Source organism: Drosophila sechellia, chromosome 2R (assembly GCF_004382195.2).
Source record: "Drosophila sechellia strain sech25 chromosome 2R, ASM438219v1, whole genome shotgun sequence".
In the NCBI taxonomy this organism is placed as follows: Eukaryota; Metazoa; Arthropoda; class Insecta; order Diptera; family Drosophilidae; genus Drosophila; species Drosophila sechellia.
Window position 1 is genome coordinate 11,331,818 of NC_045950.1, and position 22,283 is coordinate 11,354,100.

General features: G+C 43.0%; 2 protein-coding genes across 12 annotated transcripts in view; one reads left to right on the forward strand and one right to left on the reverse strand.

The window, feature by feature from the left end:
• Positions 1–448: 448 nt before the first annotated feature.
• On the forward strand, positions 449–5,489 carry LOC6609265 (integrin alpha-PS4). The gene is made up of 8 exons (XM_032716487.1): positions 449–789; positions 1,161–2,103; positions 2,185–2,287; positions 2,354–2,938; positions 2,998–3,127; positions 3,193–3,555; positions 3,613–4,348; positions 4,413–5,489. Exons 1-8 carry the CDS (start codon positions 620–622, stop codon positions 4,587–4,589), a joined length of 3,207 nt encoding a protein of 1,068 aa, XP_032572378.1. The 5' UTR covers positions 449–619; the 3' UTR covers positions 4,590–5,489.
• The window catches only part of LOC6609267 (transient receptor potential cation channel trpm), a 46,289-nt gene continuing 28,671 nt past the window's right edge, over positions 4,666–22,283 (reverse strand). For 7 of the 11 annotated variants that reach the window (XM_032716481.1, XM_032716479.1, XM_032716482.1 and 4 more), the window contains 24 exons: positions 21,600–21,756; positions 21,070–21,217; positions 19,960–20,146; positions 19,719–19,875; positions 19,508–19,609; positions 17,097–17,289; positions 16,846–17,035; positions 16,564–16,775; positions 16,347–16,499; positions 14,367–14,423; positions 13,195–13,344; positions 12,828–12,985; positions 12,448–12,638; positions 12,126–12,271; positions 10,108–10,207; positions 9,902–10,023; positions 9,680–9,803; positions 9,068–9,300; positions 8,518–8,796; positions 7,803–8,187; positions 7,501–7,707; positions 7,097–7,234; positions 6,690–6,847; positions 4,666–6,628 (listed from right to left, as the gene is read on the reverse strand). In XM_032716481.1, the coding sequence (XP_032572372.1) occupies positions 5,594–6,628; positions 6,690–6,847; positions 7,097–7,234; positions 7,501–7,707; positions 7,803–8,187; positions 8,518–8,796; positions 9,068–9,300; positions 9,680–9,803; positions 9,902–10,023; positions 10,108–10,207; positions 12,126–12,271; positions 12,448–12,638; positions 12,828–12,985; positions 13,195–13,344; positions 14,367–14,423; positions 16,347–16,499; positions 16,564–16,775; positions 16,846–17,035; positions 17,097–17,289; positions 19,508–19,609; positions 19,719–19,875; positions 19,960–20,146; positions 21,070–21,217; positions 21,600–21,756 (4,982 nt within the window). In that variant the 3' untranslated portion in view covers positions 4,666–5,593. Of the gene's footprint in view, positions 6,629–6,689; positions 6,848–7,096; positions 7,235–7,500; positions 7,708–7,802; positions 8,188–8,517; positions 8,797–9,067; positions 9,301–9,643; positions 9,804–9,901; positions 10,024–10,107; positions 10,208–11,363; positions 11,589–12,125; positions 12,272–12,447; positions 12,639–12,827; positions 12,986–13,194; positions 13,345–14,366; positions 14,424–16,346; positions 16,500–16,563; positions 16,776–16,845; positions 17,036–17,096; positions 17,290–19,507; positions 19,610–19,718; positions 19,876–19,959; positions 20,147–21,069; positions 21,218–21,599; positions 21,757–22,283 lie in introns of those variants that run through there. The other 4 variants (XM_032716483.1, XM_032716476.1, XM_032716485.1 and 1 more) reach the window with 3 other exon arrangements.

The window sequence follows — 22,283 nt, forward strand, 5'->3', positions numbered from 1 at the left end:
AATTCACTCCGACACTTTTAAATATCTAAAACTGATATGACGAAGATATATCAGGTGGCAGTTAACCTGACGCCATTTACATATATATATATAAATGAACATTTATTTAAAAGATTCTTAGATGCGTAACGGGTATATTATAGTCGAGATACTCGATTTTAACGGTCCCCTTGTTAATAAACGATAATTGTAATAAATTTGTAAAGGTAGCTTAACAGGGCGACGTGAAAGACTTTATTAATGTATAAATTGTAAAAACGAAGCTAGGATATTTAAGGATTTAAAAGCTGGTATACAAGTATTCCTGTATTATATTAGAGAATTAAAACAATAAAAAATAATAAAAGTTAAAAAACAAGTTTCAGAAATTATTTTTCTATGTGTCATTTTAATTTACATACATACATTTTCCAACAATTTTTGTCGATAAATATTTTGGTATGTCTCAAAACTTAGTCAACATATGCGACTGATTTATTAAATTGCAGTCATTTCATGCCTCTTGGTTTCATTTAAATTCGAAAGCTTGACGAGTTCGGTTGCAGGACTTTATATGTTGTTCCGTTAAGAAATTAATTTATATTGTTCTATATGTGCGTTTATTGAATAACATTCCTTAATGTTATTTAACATGTTTTGTTTTCTTGTTATGGTGTCGTTCGCCCTTCAATCGGAAATCAATGCCTATAATATTTCGCCATATCCTAATTCTATACATAACTTTCCGGGACATAAAGAACACGAGCGCAGCTCCTATTTTGGATTTTCATTAGTAATCCGAGAGAAAAGGTAAGTTAAAAATCAAAAACCGGTCATTATAATGAATCAAAACGAAGTTAATCAAAATTGTTGATTAAATTAGTAGAAATTTTACTCGAATTCAGTTGAAGAAGATTTCTGTGACACCTCTTGTATTATCAATAAAATTAATAGTATTTCGATATTTTGTTCCGATAATTTAATTCTTTTCGAGTTCACTTGATGATTAATTAAGAATAATAAATGATTCTTAATTAATCATCAAGTGAACTCGAAATTCATTAATCAGCGAGACTTAAGATTTCTGAGTAATTATAGTGATCTGGCAGGAAACAAATGGCAGGAAATCTGGCAGGAAACAAATTTGAAAAATAAATATCTTCCCTTTCATAAATTCACAGTATTCTGGTGGCTGCTCCTCGTGCCAATTCCAGTTTGGAAGCTCAGCGAAACATTTCCGAGCCTGGAGTGATCTTCAGATGCTACTTTGAATCCGATAACTGTTCGCCATATAACATAGATCCAAAGGGAAACTACATTGGAATGCCAAATGATGGTCTGCTTACGGCGAAAAACAAGAATTATCGGTGGTTGGGCGGAGCGATGGACGGTGGTACCAGGGATTCGGATAAGTTCCTTGCGTGCGCCCCGCGTTTCTACAGTGACTATGATGATAACCACATGAATGGAATGTGCTATTGGATGAATCAGACGCCTAAGACTATCGATTCCACAGACGTGATGGAAAAATGGCCACTTAGAGCAGAAAAAAAGCAAGTGTTTAAAACATCAGACAAGGATATAATCTACTACTCGATGAGTGAAATGGGACTGAGTGCACATGTGTCGGATGATAACTCGAAGCTTTTGATGGGAGCACCGGGAATTGATCAGTGGAAGGGATCAGTGCACTTAAAACAGGAAGTGTCAAATATTAGAATATCGAGTGGAAGACAAAGGCGTGAGATGAACCCTAATAGGAAATGTGGAGAGTGTAACCCAGAGCCCAAAAATTTTGGACAGGAGGAAGACTCATACTTTGGGTACGCCGTCAGTTCCGGCTACTTTGATAGCTCCAACCTAAGCACAGTGCTTTATGTGGCCACCGCTCCTCGAGGCAATAACCAATTTGGCGCGGCGTACATCTTTGATGTCTCTGAGGACAGCATATATAAGTACAAAGAATTCCGGGGCAATCATTTTGGCGAATACTTCGGCTACTCCGTTCTGGCGGAGGATCTCAATGGAGATGGAAAAACGGATGTTATCATATCAGCACCCCTATATGCTCTGCGTAATTCTTACGATGATGGAGCCATATATGTGTTCATCAACAAGGGCTTTGTGAGTAATGCGTAATGAGCTCACTTTCTGCTGTGACGTACTCTTAGCTAACTTCTGACTAATGTGTTGTTGCGTTTGCAGTTCACCTTTGAGAAGAGGATTATTCGGTCGCCAGCGGGAAGTGGGGGCCGTTTTGGAACTACTCTATCACGAATAGGCGATATCAATAAAGACGGGTACAATGGTGGGCTATAAGACACATAGTTATATTGTATAAAAATGTGAAACTAATATGCATTTTCCTATGCAGATGTGGCCGTGGGAGCTCCCTTTGCTGGAAATGGATCCGTGTTCATCTACCTAGGCTGCGAGAATGGATTGCGGGAGCAGCCGAGTCAACGACTGAATGCTCCTTCCCAGCAACCCTGCAAACACGGATCGCACATGTTCGGACATGGTCTATCCCGTGGATCCGACATAGATGGCAACGGATTCAACGACTTTGCCATTGGAGCTCCAAATGCGGAGGCGGTGTATCTGTATCGCGCCTATCCCGTCGTTAAGATTCATGCAATAATTAAACCAAAACTCGTCAATCCAGAGGAGGAAAGGGTGAACATCACTGTCTGCTATAGACTGGGCACCAAATCAGATTCCACGGCGAAAGCACTAATGGAACAAGAGCTAGACATTCGGATCGACATCGACACAAAATCAAAGATCAAGCTGGCTGTATTTGACAAAGAGCACGGCAGCCAGATGAGCTTTAAGGCGAAGGCATTTCACCAGGAGATCTGCTCGGAATTGCAAATTGAAATGGACAAAAAAACTAAATTTACACCCATCGTCCTGGAGATGCAGTATGGGCTGTCAAAAAAGATTCCTAATTCTGGAGGTACGCTCTGACAGTTTATTTGTGAGTAAAATGACTTAATAGCGAGTTGTCTTCAATAGATTTTTGCGAGGACTGCGCGGTGGTGGATCCGGCGGAACCGAAGTTTTTTACGGAGTACATTACTTTCAACACAGGTTGTGACACCGATGTTTGTGTCGCCGATTTGAAAATAAGCTGCATCAACGCGAGGTGCGAAGATTTGCCGGTGTCATGGTCTTGGAATATATTAACCAAAATTATAAATTTCGCCCTAGCTCCACGTTGGTCTTGGGTATTGAACCTGTCCTGCGTCTGACATACAACATCGCCAATAATGGAGAGTTCGCCTACCACCCTACATTTAACGTGACGAGCTCTGCCGGCTTGAGTTTTGCCCAGGTGCCTGGAAACTGCAAGGTCACCGACGCCGTCATGGTCTGCGACCTTAACCATGGACAACGTATGGCCAAAGGTGACAACGACTCCTTGACCATTAGCTTCGATGTGAGGCAACTCAGCGGTCGGTCGCTAGAAATCCAAGCAGAAGTTTTTAGTGCTCGAAACGAGTCAAATCCAGAGAACAACAAGCTAACCAAAGTGCTAAGTCTGCTGGAAAAAGCTGATATCTATGTCAGCGGGTACGTTTACTATTAAAACTGTCTTTAATATCGCTAAAATCCTCAATAATTTTACAGTGTTCAGGCAAACGATCAAGTTATCCTTAAAGGGTCTCCTTACACAGCAGAGGTTGTCAACTACTACGAGATCAAAAACCACGGTCCCAGTACTTTAGAAAATTTGAATGTGACCCTCTATATTCCCGTGGCCTATAAAACGTCTGATTCTACCAAAGTTATACATATCGTTACATCCAGCCCAAAGATACAGTCCAAGTACGCTCATAACATACTGTCCACCAACTTCAACGATCAGAATAAGGCACTGGCCAAGAACTTCGCCTTAGACCATGAGCAGAGTACTCAGCTCATTTCCACGGTCACACAACGTGAGAATCTGGAAAATCTCAGTGGAAATAAGGAGGAGAAACCAAGCATATCGCTTTTTGACGAGGATCTGCCGGTTATTAACACCCTTGTGCTAGACTGCCAGGATACCAACGTGACGTTATGCGTTGCGGTGGAAATACGACTCGAAAACGGACTGCAGCTTAAGCCGGAAGATCTAATGAACCTGACTGTAAGCTTTACCGTAGACTTTAAGGACGCAGAGGATATCTGGGAGTACTTCGTCATTAAGACCGACCTAAAATTGCAAAAGATAGGCGATCCGACCTTAAGTTTTTTTACGATTCAGAAAAAGATCGAATCGAACGTTATAGGCAAACATGCTGAAATTGCCATCTGGAAAATCATTGCGTCCGCAATCGTTGGCATTTTGGTGTTTTCGGCCGCAACATATGCCCTTTATAAGGTTCGTATCAATTCGGATAAGATTCAACTAAGACTTTTATTGATTTCATTGATTTATTTTGTAGCGCGGATTCTTTAAGCGAGCCATTAAATACGAACTAACACAGTTAATTCGAGATAGTTTTGAGGACGGGATTATAAGGACAGATATGGAGGAGAATGCTCAGTCACGGGGGGATGCGGATTTGGATAAAAAGTTGGATGCTTATGCGGATACGACCAGTAATGGCACTCACGTGTAGATTGAAGGCCAAGAGAATTGAAATTAAAAGAGATTGGTAATCTTATCAGTTACCTTACCTTAGTTCATAAGATGCATTTTAAATTTTTAAGTGTTAATAATTTATTTCAATAAACATAACGTACAATTCTTAACATAAATAAGTACAATCATAAATATTTTATTAAAATGCATTGTTATTCTTAATCCTTGAAAATATTTAAAAATCTAATTTAAATTACTAGCACACATTGGCCAAACATGAACAATTTTAGCAATCTTTAAACATACCTATAACATTTAGTCTATTTATGTACAATAATATCTATGCCGCCAAAAAAGACAGTTGCACACAAAATACACGAATTTACCCTTATAAGCAAGTAAAATGTACTACCTAAGAAGACGTTATACACATATGATAACACACACATTGCCAAAGACCTCATATCGTAGAGAAACTCGTAGACTACAATATGGAACTCCGACATGGACAGGCATAAGTACATTGTGCTGCGATAGGTTTCTTTTTGAGCTGAGGTAAGTGCTCATGATAGGCTTGGATAAAGTAGAGTGGTTGCATTTAGATATGTCTGTGTGAAAGTTGCTTGCAACGTTGCAATATGTATGGCTGACTACATCTAGGAGTTTGTAAAAGTAAAATAAAATATTGTAAAAGTGAATATGTGCATCGCATAACTCATGCGCTTCAATATGCATATTTTTGGTGGTACCTATTGTATTGACATTAAACGAAAACAGATATTCTATTCGTTTGCCTTAATAGTGTACAACAACAGCAATGAGGCTTTCTAAATAAATACTTGTATAAAAATACAGAGAATTTGTGAACTATGTATTGTCAAAATCATTAACAAGTACTTAACTGGCAACCCCTCGAATAAATATGCATAACCTCTGATATCTGATCCAACAACTTATTTATCACCCCACTCTTATGACTAGTTTTCCCATTGAGCACAGTGTGGGACACGCACGATCCATTGTCGTCGACCTCCCACTTTGCTAACACATTGTCTCGTTGAACGGCGGATCCTTTTCCGATTCGGTGCTGCTCTTGATATTCGACGATAGCTTGGCGATCTCGTCCTGCACCAGGTGGGTGCTGATCTGGGGTATGGATAGCGCCAGGTTGCTGCTTTTGGCTGACGAACCGACGGACTCATCCGTGCTAGAGCTGCTCTCCTTCAGCACATTCATGCCCAACTTGCTCGCAAAGGGCTGCGGCTTGAGCGTGGAAATCAGTTTGGCCTGACCAGCCTGGGCCGCCTCCGGTGTCTGAGGCACTGCCTCGGCGGCCGTCTGAGACGGCTTACCCTGGTCCACGCTAAACTGTTTCTTTAGCAGCATCGGACGCACTGGCGGTGCCGGCGCTGCCTGCATCGTCACTGGCCCCGAGGAGCTAAGATCCAGCGAACTAGAGCTCTCCTCCCGCAAACGCCTACCATCGGCAGCGCCTACCGAGGCGGTACGGATGGGCTGGTAACGCGCCGTGGCAGTGCCGCCCACAGCGCCAACGCTGATGCTTATTCCCGTCGCCGAGTGCGAGTCGCCGGCGTCCAACGAGGGCTCCGCCGTCAGCGAGGGAGTGTCCACATTATAGGAGCCCGTCAGCGAGGTGTTCGTCTCGTTGGAGCTCTGCTTGATGAAGCGGTACGGATGAGCCGAGTAGTCCGTCTCCGTGCTGGAGTTTTTCTGTAGGCTCTCACTGGACTTCTTGAACAGCCGGCCTTCGTACGGCGGATTGAGGAAGTCACTGGTGGCCCGTGTGGGCACCAAAGGTGAGGGATACGTTTGCTGCTCCATCGAGGAGTTGCGCTGCCAGGGACGCTCGTTCTTCAGCTGGAAGCCACTCGAGATACCGACCATGGCACCGCAGCTACCTGCCCCGCTGGTATCGCTACTATCGCCTCCACCGGCGCCGCCACCTTCGCCACCGCCCATCAGGTCACCATCTACCGAAGGCTTCGAAGGTGACAGCTCCACGGCGGTCTCTCGTCGCAGCGGGTAGCGATGGCTGTAGTCTATGGATACGCCAATCTGTGGGGAATTAAGTTCGTGAATTTGTTGTAAAAAGCGAGATCTCTCAGTCCTGCATTACCTCGAATCCCTGGGCGCTGGCATCGATTGAGCCGCGGGACTCGATCAGTCCCTCCAGAATCATGTAGTCGTTCTCTTCGCACTCCTTCAGATGCTTCTTTTCCAGCAAAGCCGCAGCCTCAGCCCGCGACATTTCGGTTTTAGGGCGGTCCAAAGATGCTGTCATTTAAATAAGGTAATATAAGGGTGAGTACGGTTTCAAATTCAATACAAAAATCATGTGATGGAAATCATTTCGCTTTGGTGGCGGCGGAAGCAAGGCAATGATACGGGTGTTGCGCATTCACCCGGTTAGTTACACACTTTGCTCACAGATGTAGGAATACCTCGATGGTAAGCAAAAACGGGTGACTAGGGCTCATTCGAATTCGTAACCATGTGCTCCTCGCGCCTTTGGGCCTGGCTTACCTTTGTTACTTGGCAGGGATACCGTAGGCGATGCTATCATGTGGCAGACGCTCTCCAGCTCGTCCGTGATCGAAGTGTACTCGCTGTGCAGTTTCAGCAAGATATTTCTGGAGGGTTTCGCATGCAATACTGATTTACCTAGAGTTCGGAGTTCGTGGTTAGGTTCAAAGAAAAGATGTGTACGAGAAAACGAACAAAAATAAAAACTTCATTCGGTTATGGTCAATGGTTAGGGGTATAGTGCTAATTTGTTGGCCAAATCGGTTTGCTGGATTGGTTGGTTTGGATTGGTTTTCTTTTATTATTTTTTTGGATTAGGTGGAATGGAGTGACGGGATTAGTAGCCTGAATTTTGAGCGCAGATCAGAGGCCGGCATGGTTTCTATATTTCGATGGTTTCTTACCCGGATGTGCAGAACCCTGGGCCATTGGCGCATCTTTGTCGCTGTCCGGTTCCGATTGCGTGAGGCTCATCTGGCGGCGGGATAACGAGGCCAGCTGGTTAAGGCTGATGTGTGACCGGTTTATGTCCGCCCCGGTTAAGGAGTACGTTTCCGAGTTGCGGCGGCATAGAGATACCGTGCGCTGTCGCAGTGCTCGATGTCTGGCAGCTGTTTGCGATAAAAATGATACTTTTATACTGATTCCATACAGAGAACAGGGAACAGGGCACATTACAGTGAAAGCTGTTCGAATAGAAAATTACCCTCAAAGTTTATGTCTGGCGTCGCATCATCAGAGTTGTCGCCTCCCACGAGCGTCTGGTCGTCATCGTTGTTGCCCATGGGCGTTAGGGTGTCCTTGCTCTCCGTGCTGGCACCCGTATCCTGGCGCACCGTTACGTACGGAGTCCGCTTCACTGTCTCACACGTCGATGGACGCTGCGACACGGGAATGTAGATGTCCGAGTCTGCCTCCGACTGCATCGACGCCTTGCGGACCACCTGTTCGTTGAGGGCCTCACGGGACTTGACCACTTCGTCCGGTTCCTCCGGCAGAGGTACCACCTCAAAGTGCGTGCCCTCGTCGAAGATGTAGGCATCAGGCCGGACCTCGGTCAGCGAACGATTAAAGCGGCGCCGGGTTGTGACCTGGATACATTCAACACAAGTGTATGCACAGAAAAAAATTGGATGTCATCGGTTCAATAATTTATTTCATATAAAATAATTTTTAACATATAATTTCAAAGTATAAATAATGAATAAATAGGGTTAAACGAAATTCCACTCTTATGGATTAAATAATAATTAAAAGAGAGTCTGCAAAATATATAATATTACTGTTGTCAAAGAGCTTAGAGGCTAAAGCATGTTGTTATTCAAAGCAATTCATTTATTAGATCGAAGAATATCAAGTTCAGAATGACATTTTCTGTCCCAGTGTGCTTGGTATTGCAGCGATATGTAATTCAAACGCACCTGGAGCGAATTCAAATTCAGACCAGCACCCAGACCAAGTGGAACGATGGCTCCACCACCACCACCGCCTCCTCCATTTCCGCCTGGTCCGCCGCCGCCCTCCGTATCCGAAATCGAGATGGTGCGCATGCGCTGCATCTCTCCCGGAATGTTAATCGTCGAACCGCGCAAATCATCCGCACCAGCCGTGTGTGTCGACATGAAACGATGTATGACGGCCAAATGTGAGAGTATCTGCTCCGAGGATTCCTCCATCTTTCGCAATCGGAACTCGATGTTCTGCAAAGTCACAACAAAAGTGGTAAGGAACCGAATTTAATTTCCCCAGCATGCATGTATATATATGTTATAGCTGTAGGAAAAGCTGCAACGCCTGCAGTAAATGGTCATTCGGACGTGTCCAATCTTCAATTCAAATGTAAAATCGTGCTGTCAGAACCCATGTCACTTCGGATAACACGAATCACACAGGAAATTTGCATAAAAATGCAAACACAGCATTGGAATGGATGTCGAAGCAGGTGGGAAAAGGGTAGTGATGTCTACGCACCTGAACGGTTGCCGTTTGTATATTTTCCTTCTGATTGATGTCCTCGATTTTCTGAGACATGGTCTCCACTCGCTCCGTGGTGTTTTTAACCCGCTCGTCCGTCGACTGATTGAGGATGATTTCCTGTTCGTGGAAGAATCCCTCGACGCACTCCTCCTCGAAGTCATACAGCCGCTCCAGGTCGTCCTTCTCCAGGAACAGTTTGAGACCATTGTCCCGCTGCACCTCCAATCCTGCGGATTGCCGATCAAGTGGACACATGTTACAAGCGAGTTAGAGGATACAAGCGAAAACCAAGAATGAACAATAACAACAGCGCCCGGGGCAATGGGAATGCACAATGGATTCAGAAGTGAGGCAAATCGTTTCGCCATAACCCAATTAGGAGGTGTTGTTATTGTTGTCGCCAAGTGGCAAGGTTGATTTGAATACAAAAGAGCAGGTGGCGTATACGTAATGTAGTTAGTTACAGAAGCACACACAGTCGACAGTTGGGGCAGGCACGCAGGGAGAAAAGTTAGATATTTGTACATTATTGCTGCTCGGCTCACAAAGCCTCAGACACGATAGACTCACAGGGAACAAAGCTAAACTTGCTCATCCCGGGCTCACCTTTCGCCTTCCGCACACAGTACTTGAGCAGGGAGTAGAAGTGGCACAGCGCGATGAAGGGCGGCGGCAGGACGGGCTTCTGCTGGTACTCCATCACTACGGTGAACCGCTGGAACATCCACACCTAAAGGACCAAAATCATACAAAATTATGACATTATTTTAGGAGTAAAAAGGTTATAAAATGGAAGCCATAAAACCTCAAAGATTCGATCGCACTCACCTGATGCGACACCGAGTTGACCTCGTTGAAGATATTGTTGAACACAGCGATGAGCAGATTTATCAGCAGAATATTGGCAATCAAGAGGTACATGGACATGGTTATCGGCGTTACCCAATGGCCTGTAATCCAATTAGTTGGTGTGTGTTAAAAGTGTGGCATCAATATGTTTCAGAGTCCGCCATCTGGACCACGGCCGTACTCACCAGTGACGCAGCCCGGCTGGCTGGGATCCTCGCCGCAGGGAGGGTCGATATCGCCAGCGAACACCTCTCCGTACAGCATGAAGTAGGGCTGGAAGGTGACCTGGAGAACGATAAATTAAAATGACCATTAAAGCGCCATCTGATGGAACCGGGGGGCATCGCCATCGAGACATGGAATGGCCGGGCGTAATTCAATTTGCGCCCGTCGCCCAACATAAATGCAAGTTTTACACATTGAAACACAGTTTGGTTATTTTTAGCCATCACCTGACGATTTTTGTGTTAGGGTTGGGGTTTTTGGGGGTAGGGTGCTGTCTGTGTGTTTGGGATGCAACTTATTTGATTTCTAATTATCCGGTACATTTCTTTTGAAATTGGAAACAGCATGCTAAATATTTACACATTAATGTCTATCCATCTCATTTGCATATAACAGCTGGAATATTGGCAAATTCTCCTTAATTAGAACTCTAGTGTTTGCCTTATGACTATCATCATTCATTCATTGCTGACCTAGGGCTGGTATTTGCATTACACTCCTGCAGGCAGCTTAAATTATATAGCGTGCAAAACTGAAAACTGAAATTAAATCAACGTTGAAGATGTCGAGCAGAAAACACCAAAATAAAAAAAGAGAAGGAAGGGCTCATTATAAATATTCATAAGCGAAAACAGAGTACACACATTTACCTTAAAGAGGCGCAGATCTGGGCTAAATACTAGTTTATACAACATGCAGAACATACGGATTGAAAAAAACGCATTGGACCGGAAAGAAAGAGTGAAGTCTCGGCTCGCCGAACCTGGCCAAACCCTTGCAAATTCAACACGGATCAGGTTTGACAGTCTTAAGTGGGCGATTTCAAACGGACTTGGCAGTTTCCTTTGCAAGAGTCGAAAAGGAAAAATTGGGATGCGAGATTTCGGAGCAGAAGTAGGCTTTAGGGATCAAGAGACAGAGGAGAGAACAAAAGATATACAGGTATACAAATTTTGGGGACACAGTCGAACTTCCAACGGAGTTAAAAGTAGGAAAACGGGGTCCACATAAAACTCAGGTTGAAATAGAATACTTGGCACACAATGATCTCCATCAAGACACAACATCAACTATAGACCACACCAATATGCAGCAGATATATCTGAATATTATTATTTTTATTATTATTTTTGTTTTTGGGGCAGACGCATCTAGGGCATTCTACAGTCGGCTCTCTATATAGCAAACCAAGTTCATCAATCACAAATGGCGTTACATTTGTCAAGTTGCCGCTCGTCAAATTCGAATGCTCATTGTGGGTGGGCGGAGTTGCAGATGTTGTGGCCGCCGGAACTGTGGAGCTGGAACCGGTGGTGGTGCTGGCTGCATTGGTGGTCACCGGTGGAGCACCCATTGTATGATAACCACGATGATAGCTGGAACGTGTATTGTGCCCCAGGGCACCTAGAAATCCGGGCGCCGTTATTGAGCCGGCAATAACCTGGCATTTTGGCAATTTTCAAAAACATTTAACGGGCGAATTATGCGATTAAAATGACAAAGGTTGTTAGGCGATAAAGTGACAGATTTCAGTTCGAAATGTAGGGGACAAATGACAGAATGACAGAAAGAAAGAAAGAAGAGTATATAATACGAGACAGTCAATTTGAGCGGCATTTGTTCGGTGATTTTGATTAAATTCTAGTTAGTCAACTACTTAATGTAAAGTGGGTTGAATGGAGCACCAATCGACAAAACTACTCGTACGTAAAAATGATTTGCTTGCACCACTACTGAGGAACGCAGGCCAAAAACTTGCTTTGCTTGCTATTAAGTAAATGTATGTACTCCGCATCGTTAGGTATATTTAAAGTTAAAGCTGCAATTGAAATCGTCGAAGGGACACACTCGCTTTCTCTGTGTGTGAGTGTGCCGGTGTGTGTTAATGAGGCTGACATACGCACATACACTCAGATCGGGGGATTAGTTTATTTACAAACAGTCGACTGGACGTGTAGTTTATAGCGATATAGCTTACCTCCTTGATGAGACTCCAGGTCGGCTGTTTGTTGGGGTAGAGAATCGCTTGTCTGCTGACACCAAAGCTCATCAGAACGACCGCCAACAGGACCACAAAGTATATCATGTTTTTCACCATTTTGCCCATCATAGTGACCAGAGGTCCTGAAATATTTCATAACATGTTTCAAAAGCTACTTATGCGCATTATATATTGAATATAGCTCTTTGTACTGAAGGGTCAATTGTGATTGTGTAGAGATTTATAAACCACATATATAAACCTTATTTATTGCGTAATTTAGCTCTAAGTAATTTGGTTTACGGAACTAAAGACTTACCCAGGTATTTATTCACGCCAAGGATGTTCAGGATACGCAGGTACCAGTATATGCTGTCCACACAGTAGATGACTCGTCCAATGTCCATCGTATTCTCCCGGAATCGAAATGCCAAACCGATGACAAAGAGTATAATGGCGGCTCCGTCGCACGGATTCCACATATTCCACGCCCACACCGAGAATTTATGCCTGCTCGCCGAATTCGAATTAATGGCGCCCAACGAAGAAGCGTTAATTCAAGCGTAAGTGGCACATATTGAAGACATAAAGTAATGGAAATTCGCACAACTGTGAAATCCGCCCAGCTTCATTTGCACTCATCGCCAGATGCAATTAAACACAAATGGTTGAGGTGTGCGGGTATAGGGGTCTACTTACGTAATGGCCACCGGTTCGGAGGATATTATTTCGCGCACCTTTTCGAAGCCCAGCGTTGTGATATATGCTATTGAGTACCACTCCTGCCACCGCGGCATCTGGTCCATCTTCACTAGCACAGTGAAGGAGAACATTATAAGAAAGAACATATATGCAATCTGTAATGGAAAAAAGAGGTTTACAAAATGGTAATTTAGTAATTAAAATTAATTGAATCCTAAGTTATACCTATCTTATTGAGCCAAATATGGAATTTACAACTCTGGCCATTAACAATTTATATATATTATATGTTTACTATTTTTTGCCCAGTGTACATGCATCGGAAGTGAATCAAGCTAGCTCGATAGTAATTTCCGCCACTTACCGAATCCGCCCAGAACTTGGTTATGGGTGCCGTGTAGAACTCGTAGAACTTCTTTTTCAGGCGCAGCGGCTGGTGCTGTTTCACCTCATTGTACTCGGAAAGATTGAAGAACTCTCTGAATTGGGCGGGATCTGAGTCGGTGAGTGAGACCTGTGGAGAGATATCGACAATATTAGTGGGCCAGCAGGGGCGAAAGTGAAAGCCGAGAGGCGCTTGATAGTTTTCGGACTTAATTAAATCATCAATGTGCAGTGAACATTCAAAGAGAGCCACGTGGGGATATAGTACATTGGGGAATAGCGTATACGCCCCGTTGAATCGGCGTGTCAAATGTGATTTAGTTTGCTGTCTAATTAATTTGCCGGTGTTTTAGGCTCGATTTGCTATTGCTATTTATACGCGTGTTTAGTTTCCAGACACAACATGCAGAACAAATTAATTAAGTTAAGCATTATGCAAATCAAAAGGTTTTAGCCGCGGGGTGTTCGAAATGTGCTGACAAAAAATTGGCATAGAGCAACTGTACTACTGAGGAAAATCGAAGAGGATTTAATAAAAGGTGTATTGTTGAATTCACACATTTTCTACGCATACATTTTCGCAAATGAAGCTACGAAATGCGCATTCCAAGGGGAATAATATGAGGCAAAACTACTAAAGCCAGTTACAGAAATGCCATTGAAATGAAAATATCTTGAGGGAATAAATTATATCCGGGTTCAACTAACTTTGGAGGGCTGTTCTTCCGCTCCAGCAGTGAGATTAACCTGTAAAATTGATACGATACAAGTAACTAGGACATTAGAATGGCGTGTGCGGTTTTCAATTGCAAAATAACCATCCCTATGTAGATGGGCGTCTGAGTATAACTGATGTGCTGACTGGGTGATACCATTTTGAGTCATATGTGGAGTTTTCTGGTGTCTTTGCCTAGGGATCGAACTACAATAACCAAATGGAAAATAAAAAAATAAACAAGGGGAAACGGCATTTCTTTTTCGGTTCTGTGCTGTCACTTCAAGTTTACAAAATGTTATGGTTGAGCAAAATGGCAGTCTTATCGCATTCGGAGTCGAATATTTTGATGAAAAAACACGAGTAGGTGGTGTATGAAGGGCTGGTTTGTGTTGGTTGGTTGTTTGATTGTTTGGTTGTTTTGTGGAGCTACTCACTTTGCCATTTTCGTGTACTTTTGTATCGCGCACTGAGTAAGTATCCGCCAATAGAGCCTGCAACGGTTCATGCACATTTTTCGCATTTATCAGATATGGAAATCACTCTATAGTTTTACTTTATAATGATTTTGAGCGGATTTTGATCTTTGGACATAGTACTTGAGTTCAGATGAAGAAGTGTAGAGGTGTGTGTTTTAGGTACAGGTTTCCAAGATGATTTGTGGTGCAGGAAAGTTTTTAAGTTCACATTATTGAAAATACTTTATCACACATACTTAGGCATTCCACAGATATGTACATGGGGGCGAACAAACTACTATTAAATACATGAACCCCCTCATTTCCACTTGCACTCAATGGACTTTAATTTGATTTCGTGATTAAGGGATTAGCCCATTCCAATAGAAAAGTGGGTGGCAAAGGAGCCGGAGCTTGTGCAGTGCCCGAGTAACTGAAAAACAATATTTGCACAAGTGCCGTGGCTCCACTCGATTCATTCGGTTAGCAGTTTGACATAGACCTGATGGCATTTCATGTGGTTTTGTTGGCAACGAATGCTTTGGGATTATGCTTGGAATGGGTTTGTGCCAAGATTATTACTTAATTTAACTTTAAGCCAGCTCTCGGCTGTTGCCAATGATTTTCATTACGCTGCTAATGGATATTTGCACTTAATTCGAACCAAAGAGGACTTTCAACTTTTATGGGAAGCATTAGAGGCAAAAGCTACTCGAATGTAACGAGGGCGGGCAATATTCGGTAACTTACATCTGTTGAGTTCGAGACACTCTTAAAGGAGGGCGAGCTGTTTTCAACTGGTATTAGCTTGCACTTTGGAAAATACACATTCGAATTATGGTTAGTGGAGAAATGAAATTACATTAAGAACTGGGCGAAATGTAATGAATATTATATGAGTTCCCAATTTTTAGTGGCTACCTTTCTGGCTTTGAGTTGAACTAAACTATCGAAGGAGATGAAAAGAGCACGTGTTTGTGGTCCCGATTGATTGGCTGTTCTATAAATAATATACCAAACCAACATAATCAATAATATACAAAGTTTTCAATGACCTCCCATTATTTGAAAGCCCCCTTAGAAGAAAATTCATTAATTTCAAAAAATAACTGGAGCAGAAAAAGTGTAGCAACTCTTGTAATATCGATTTTCGTTGTTTTGTATTTTCTCAGGAGAGCCACAGAATATTTATTGCATTAAAATCCCTTTCAATGGCACCATAAAGTACGATATTGTGAATATAGTCTTGGTAAAAAATCTGAAGTGATGCACACTTTTAAAGCATTGTATTGTGCGGGGGAATTCTATAATTTTTGTGGACTTCCTGCACTTCACTTATATAAATTCAAATTCATAAATACATGTATATCAAATAACGATACAGATCAAAGAACAAGTATGTAAGAAACAAATAGTGTAGACAGATAGTTCGGTTTCGAAAGCAAACAAATTAAATTAAATATAGTTTTGTGATCTGGCAACCAGAACAGATACAAAGATACAGAGATAGAGTCAGAAACAGAGCAGAGACAGCAAAGAGAACATATACATGTGTATGTGTATGCACATAGATATAGACGACTTGAACACCAAAGAAACGGAAGTCATGTATTTGGCATAGATCTTTTTGATTGTTACTACCTTGTCGCGATTATTAGCACCCGCGCCCATCCTATATCTCAAGGAAATGGATCTTTTGGCTTTTAAAAGGGCGCTCTATAAACAGACAGATTTGGATTTAGGATTGATGAACAGCAGAACGATTATTTGGTCAGTGGTTAATGGTAAACGTTAGACGTAAGGTTAGTAAAAAAAATTGAATAACTAAACGCTGACGCTGAAAACGTATAAGGCACACATTTAGGACTGGCACATATAGACAACGAAACCAAATTAAATTGAATGTTAGTAAGAAATGAACAAAATAACTTTAGGTTATTGAAAACAAAGGCCAAATACCTCGGCATCCGGCTGCGAACGATCCGAGTCATCATTGTCCAGGTTCTGGTTTTCCAGATGCTCCTCCTCAGTCTGCGGCATCTGCTGCAACTCCTCCTTCGACTTGAAGTCAAGCTGTCTAATGTAGAATGGCATCGCCAAACCCAAAATGACCTGGATGCAACATACATACATTCGTTAGGTAAGCACAAGATAACTGGAGCTCTATACGACATACCTTGAAGTTGGTATTCTTGCGGGTTCGCAGTCCACCCATCCACAGATCCGCCAGGATCACCTGACTACAGGGATGAGCGAGGAGGGCACGATGGTTGGCCGCCACAGCCAGCGAAAGGCAACTCTGATTTGACCAGGAGTGCAGCTCACAGGTTAGCAGTCTTTGCGCCTTCTCCGCATCCTGGCGGTAACTAAAGTCCAGCAGCTTGTTGCCTAACAAAGACAATAATAGTTTTCCATTGCAATCAAATCAATTTAATGATTTCTTTATGCATTGTCTTACCCTTGCTCTCAAACTCCTTGGCGTAGGAGCGCAACTCCTCGTAGATTTCCGTGTCCAAGTCGTCCTCGGCCGCTTCGTGTGCCATGGCCTTGTAAAGTTTGCAGGATACGAGTGACTTGGCCAATGCCTCCTCGCCATGTGTCCACATCAGCAGCGCCATCTGCTGTCGCTTGGTCAGCACGGCCCAAATCTGAAAAGAGCAATCTGGATGTGCAACAGGACGGATGAGTGATGTGCCGAAAACCGCTTACCAGCAACTCGTTGAATGGAAACTCGAAGAGGGCCATTTCCGAGGTGAAGGGCAGCAGGCCGGTGACCAGGCTAAGCGAATTGGCTCCGGCATATCGCTGGTATTGGTAGGTCGACGACTTGCGGCAGGCATTTGCATAGCTGTTCATAACCTTGGCGTAGATGGGCCGGAATTTGCGGCGCGTGTAATAGGATCTGTGGGGAGGCAGAGTACGGAAATCGAGTTGGGATTGGGTTGGTGCTCTTGTCCGGCGGCGGTAATCTAATGCTTCTTGACGATTTGCCTCAATATTTTTCCCATTGTATCTACTTTTGAAAAAATTCCCACGGCCTGATGGACATCCGACGCTGCAGGGATGCTTGAATAACAATGAAAACGGCTCCATTTCAATGCTATTTTTTCAGCTGTTCGCCATTTGTTTGCGAACAGCTCAAGAGATTTCCATCGCGAAATGTAAATGTAATTGGGTTTGGTCAGGACACTCAAGAACGAATTTATTTTGCCTGGCACAATTCGGAAGCACCTGGCGGGGTTTTACGAGCGCACAATTAAAATCAGCACATCAACACAAATGCCGATAAAATATTTATGACAAATAAAAGGCAAATCAATTGACTTGCCCCCGTGAACCGAAGGCAACCAGCACAAGACCGGCCTATTCGAATTTTATGTTAATCAAATCCCAAAACTTTAACACATTTAATTACGCCCAAGTTGGCAAATTTCTGAGCCTGCTCTCGACATTGACAACACATTTAAATGTCCGAAGTCTAGACATTGAAAACGGCGAGCAACAGTCACACGAAACAGGCAAAAGCCAGACCAGAGGTAAGCCAGCCGACCGAGAAAAGGCCAAGGACCGAATCTGAAAACCCTAATTTAATATAAACACATCAGTTGTGACGCCGGCTCATTGTCTAGATAGCCTTTGCCATTTAGATGGGCATTTGTCAGATAACTTTCGGCCAAGGCAGGTCCTTTGATTAAAGCACAAAGGCCAGAAATCACGGAAGCCTGGAAGGCTGGTATGGCCGGGAATAACAAACAGAATGGAGAACTACAAAGACAAGTAGTGTCAAATTTGTTTGTTTATGGTTCAAATAAAAGAAGGGATTCCATACGCATGGTAAATAAGGGCGCAGGGCATTTCAAAACGGCTTTATTGAAAATAACAAGCATTTGGGATACTGGTATACAATGGCAAGGACACGAGCAATTTAAACTGATTGAATATCAATGAAAATTTACTTAAAATTAGAAAGTATTCCTTTTGAAAGGCTTGTACGATGTAGTTGTATTCACAAATGCGTAGCTATAAGAGCAAGTCTTTTTGTTTACAATTTTAATTAAATTTCTCATCCTCAGACTGAAATTGAAGGTCTTAAAGGCTTGGCTAGTCCAACCAAAACAAGTCAAGTTGTTAGGCCAACAAATTCAGCACGATTTTTAATTAAATAGAGTAATTCTGGAAGGCGGTCAGTTGCTTAACCAACTTGTTTTTTATTGAAACCACAAACCGCTTTCTGGCCCAAAAGGCCGCAACTTATGAGCGATATTAAACAGCATTGTGGTCGTCGGAGCAGCGGCGTTAACTGAATTTAAGCAGCCACCGCGTTTTCGCCTTGCTGGCAAAATATTAATGCTGCATAATTAAGGGGTGCTTTGCTTTGCCCCGGCATTCTGTTCCCTTTGACCGGGCGCCCAGCTCCTTTCTGATCCTTTCAGCTCCTTTCTGCAGCATCACCAGCAAACCAACAGCATCAACATGACGAAGCGGAGCAAAAGTCGCCTGCCAGGAAACGAAGCTCTTGGTAACTTGATGTGCAAACTTATTACACTTTCATGAACAAATTTCTCAAACATCCAGGTTAATCCGCAACACGTTCAGGATTGACTTTACCCCACTTTTGGTCAAGCAAATTGCGGTAAATGCTTTCATTTTTTCGGGAAAATGAAAACACAACAGCTTTGTGGCTAACTGACGAGGTGTTTTCCGTGGTATATTAATTGCAAATATTTTTTTAACTTAATTAAATGATCCGAAGTTAAATGAAATGGGAAAATCAACTCAACCTACGCTTGCATTTTTTTTGCCAATCAATGATTTCAAAAAAAAAAATATCTTTGTTTATATCGCGCTTTTTCATTTCTCTTTAAAAATACAATTTATTATGAATATAAAGTTATCGACTTCAAGAAATTTTAAATTATTACTAAACTTTGCACATGCAGCTATGGCCGAAAAAAGAGCAATTAAAAATATTTCAAGTTTCTACATGAGCCATTTATTTTTGTGGATTTTTAAAGAGCAAATAAAGAGGCTTATCAATTTCCCCTCAAGCACAACATTCCCCCATTTAATTCCGCTTGTGGAAAAGGTAACAGCTGGAAAAGCTATAGCTCTGCACTCACCGATATGCGCCGCCCATTAGTTTATTGATCACCAGGCCGATGTCGTGGAGCGTGTAAATGTAGCCCTTGGGTATGTGCGGTCGGACATCGCGCAGGATGTAGCTGTGAGCGGAGTGGGAGAAGGACACGAGGACAATGTTGAAATTTACATAGGCCGAAAGGAAAATATTTGGGGATGTGGTCAGCATGAAGGGTCGTCCGCTCAACTCACCCCAGCGTGTTGGCCGGACCGTGTTTGGTATTGTAGAGCTCCTCGAGGCGCGGTATTGTCAAAAATTTCTTCATCGAAACGCCATTCTCCAGGAGTAATTTGACAAAATCGATTCTATCGTGCTCCAGCGCCTGCATCATGGCCTCGTCCAGGGCGCCTGCAAAGACATTGTAAATTTCGAACCAGCACAAAATGGTGGGAGGCATCCCACTCCCCCGGATGCCACTAAGTTATCACCCACCGTTTGGCCATTCCTGCCCGTAGACGAATATCTCGCTGCGCGCTATGTCCACCCGATTCCACGTCAGGGCGAGACTCAATTGCTCCGGCGGACTGAGATGCTGTGACTTGAAGAGGGCCGTTAGGATGGTCTGATCCAGTTCCTGCGCCTCGCCCTCGGGCTTTTCCTGTATGCGAAAGACGGTAATCTAGCGAAGAAATTGAAAAAAAAAAAATGTTTACATATATACGTAAAAAACGCAAAGTATCTATTAATGTAGCTCCCGTCGAACATAATTTGTTTGCTTAGGCCTGGCCCCGGGGCAAGGACATACTAGATCCTGCCACCGCCGCCGTCAAGCTCATTTAAAAACCAATTAAATCCGTAATAACATCTGCGGCGGAATTGACGAAATGCCGGGCTCTTTTGGCCCACAAAAATACTGGCACTCGCAGGAAAATGTCTGCTGCTGCACGCGGTGATTTAAAATTCATTACACGTTCAATTGAATTTCGTAGCCTAATTATTTCAACGGGTCTGCGAGCATTAATTAAAAATTTAAATCGCTGCGCGTAAAAGTCTCAAGTGATTGAAAAGTTAGCCTCACACCCCGTTTTAGTTGAAGCCTCAATCATCTTTGGGCAACTTAATTGAGCAAAGCCCCTTTGGGTTATGCGATTTTAATTGATGGGCTCATGCCTATAAATAAAACCATGGAAAAATCACCTGGGGCGACTTTCTTCACCTGCTACAGGTGTAACTACACTGAGACCTGGATATGTATAAATATTTAATAAGTTATGATTGCACTTGGGGGGAAAGTTAGACAGCTTAATAATATGCTATGCACATGTCTATGCTCCACCTGTAGCATACTTTTTATAAACTTTCCAAGTGTCTTTTAAACTCATTTACAGCGCATTTAATTCCTTTCCACCTGAACTTTAATGAAATTAAAATGTTGCAAGAAATGGGGACAAAGAAATGCCATTAGCTTATTGTTAATTACCTAATCATTTAATGACATCGTTTTCCCACTCAACTTTACTATTAATTACGAGATTTCCACTCTGAGGGGACTTCGCATGCCTTTATTAACATACACCTTAAATAATTGCCCACTCTGCTCACCAGATTCTTGTTCCGCGTGCACTGCAGCAGCTCCTGGTAGAGCTTCTCGGATTGGTCCAGTCCCACTTCAAAGGTCTTCTGTATGGTCCCGATGAGATAGTCCCGCATGGACTCCAGTACCGGCTGCTCCTCGCCATCCGAAGCATATCTGCATATAAATGTTGTCAGATACAGCATTGTCCCAACACGAGAGTGTGCCCAATTATTCAGACTAATTAAACAACAAAATTAAATGTGGCAGACAAAAAGGTTCGCCGGAGGATTGGATGTGCCCCAGACCCTTTTTGTGTGTGTGTGTGTGTGGTGAAGGTGGTGGCGTTGAGTAAATTTAAATAATTTGCCAAATGTCGCGTGCCAACAGGCGTTCGTTGGGTGAAAGGACAAGCCGACATGTTCTTAATTAAGTTTACACAAACTGCGGTTTCTCATTAAGTTGCTTCGGCACAGGCTTTAATTCCGGACAAGTGCCGCACATACTCGTATCTTAAAGCTAAGCACCCCGACGACTATCTGCATTCACATCTACTTACTTGTGGACGAAGGCCAGCAGGTCGGCGGCACGCCCGGATCCGTCACATACGACCACCGGAACCGGCGGCGAATCCGTCACGTACTCGAGCACCGCACGTATCGTGTTGGTGCCGCCCTCGATCACCAGGCAGACGACGGGCGTACTGGAATGTGTGACTACGGGAGAATGGCACAAGAGGTAAAGATTTGAGTCGGGCTATCCATGGGGACATGCAACGGGGATTAGTCTGATTCACAGGGTGCAGGCCGCTATTGAGGATTCAACAGGTCGATTGAGACTCGTCACCTGGTGTCAGTACACTCAACGGAAATGTGTGTTTGCAACAAAATCGAAAGATTGTATGTCGAGATACGAATAAAATGATATCTGTTCACTAGAAGGGAGGAAAACGTTCTGTGTACTACAAATTATCCTTCGACTAAACTAAAAATTATAGTATAGTTTAAATTAATTGATTCAAATTAGAATGAACTAGTTTTCCTCGAAGTAAATGTGTTCGAAAGATGATTGAAAGCTTAAATCGAGCAAAATAAGCAAAAGGAAACGAATTTCTTTATACCGTTTGTTTTTAGCCAGTGATTCTTTGCTAGAAGTATAAGTAAATTTTAAAAATGTCTTAGGAAACTGTTTATATCAAGGTTTATGCCAATATAATAGAAGAGACAACCCTAAATATTAGCCT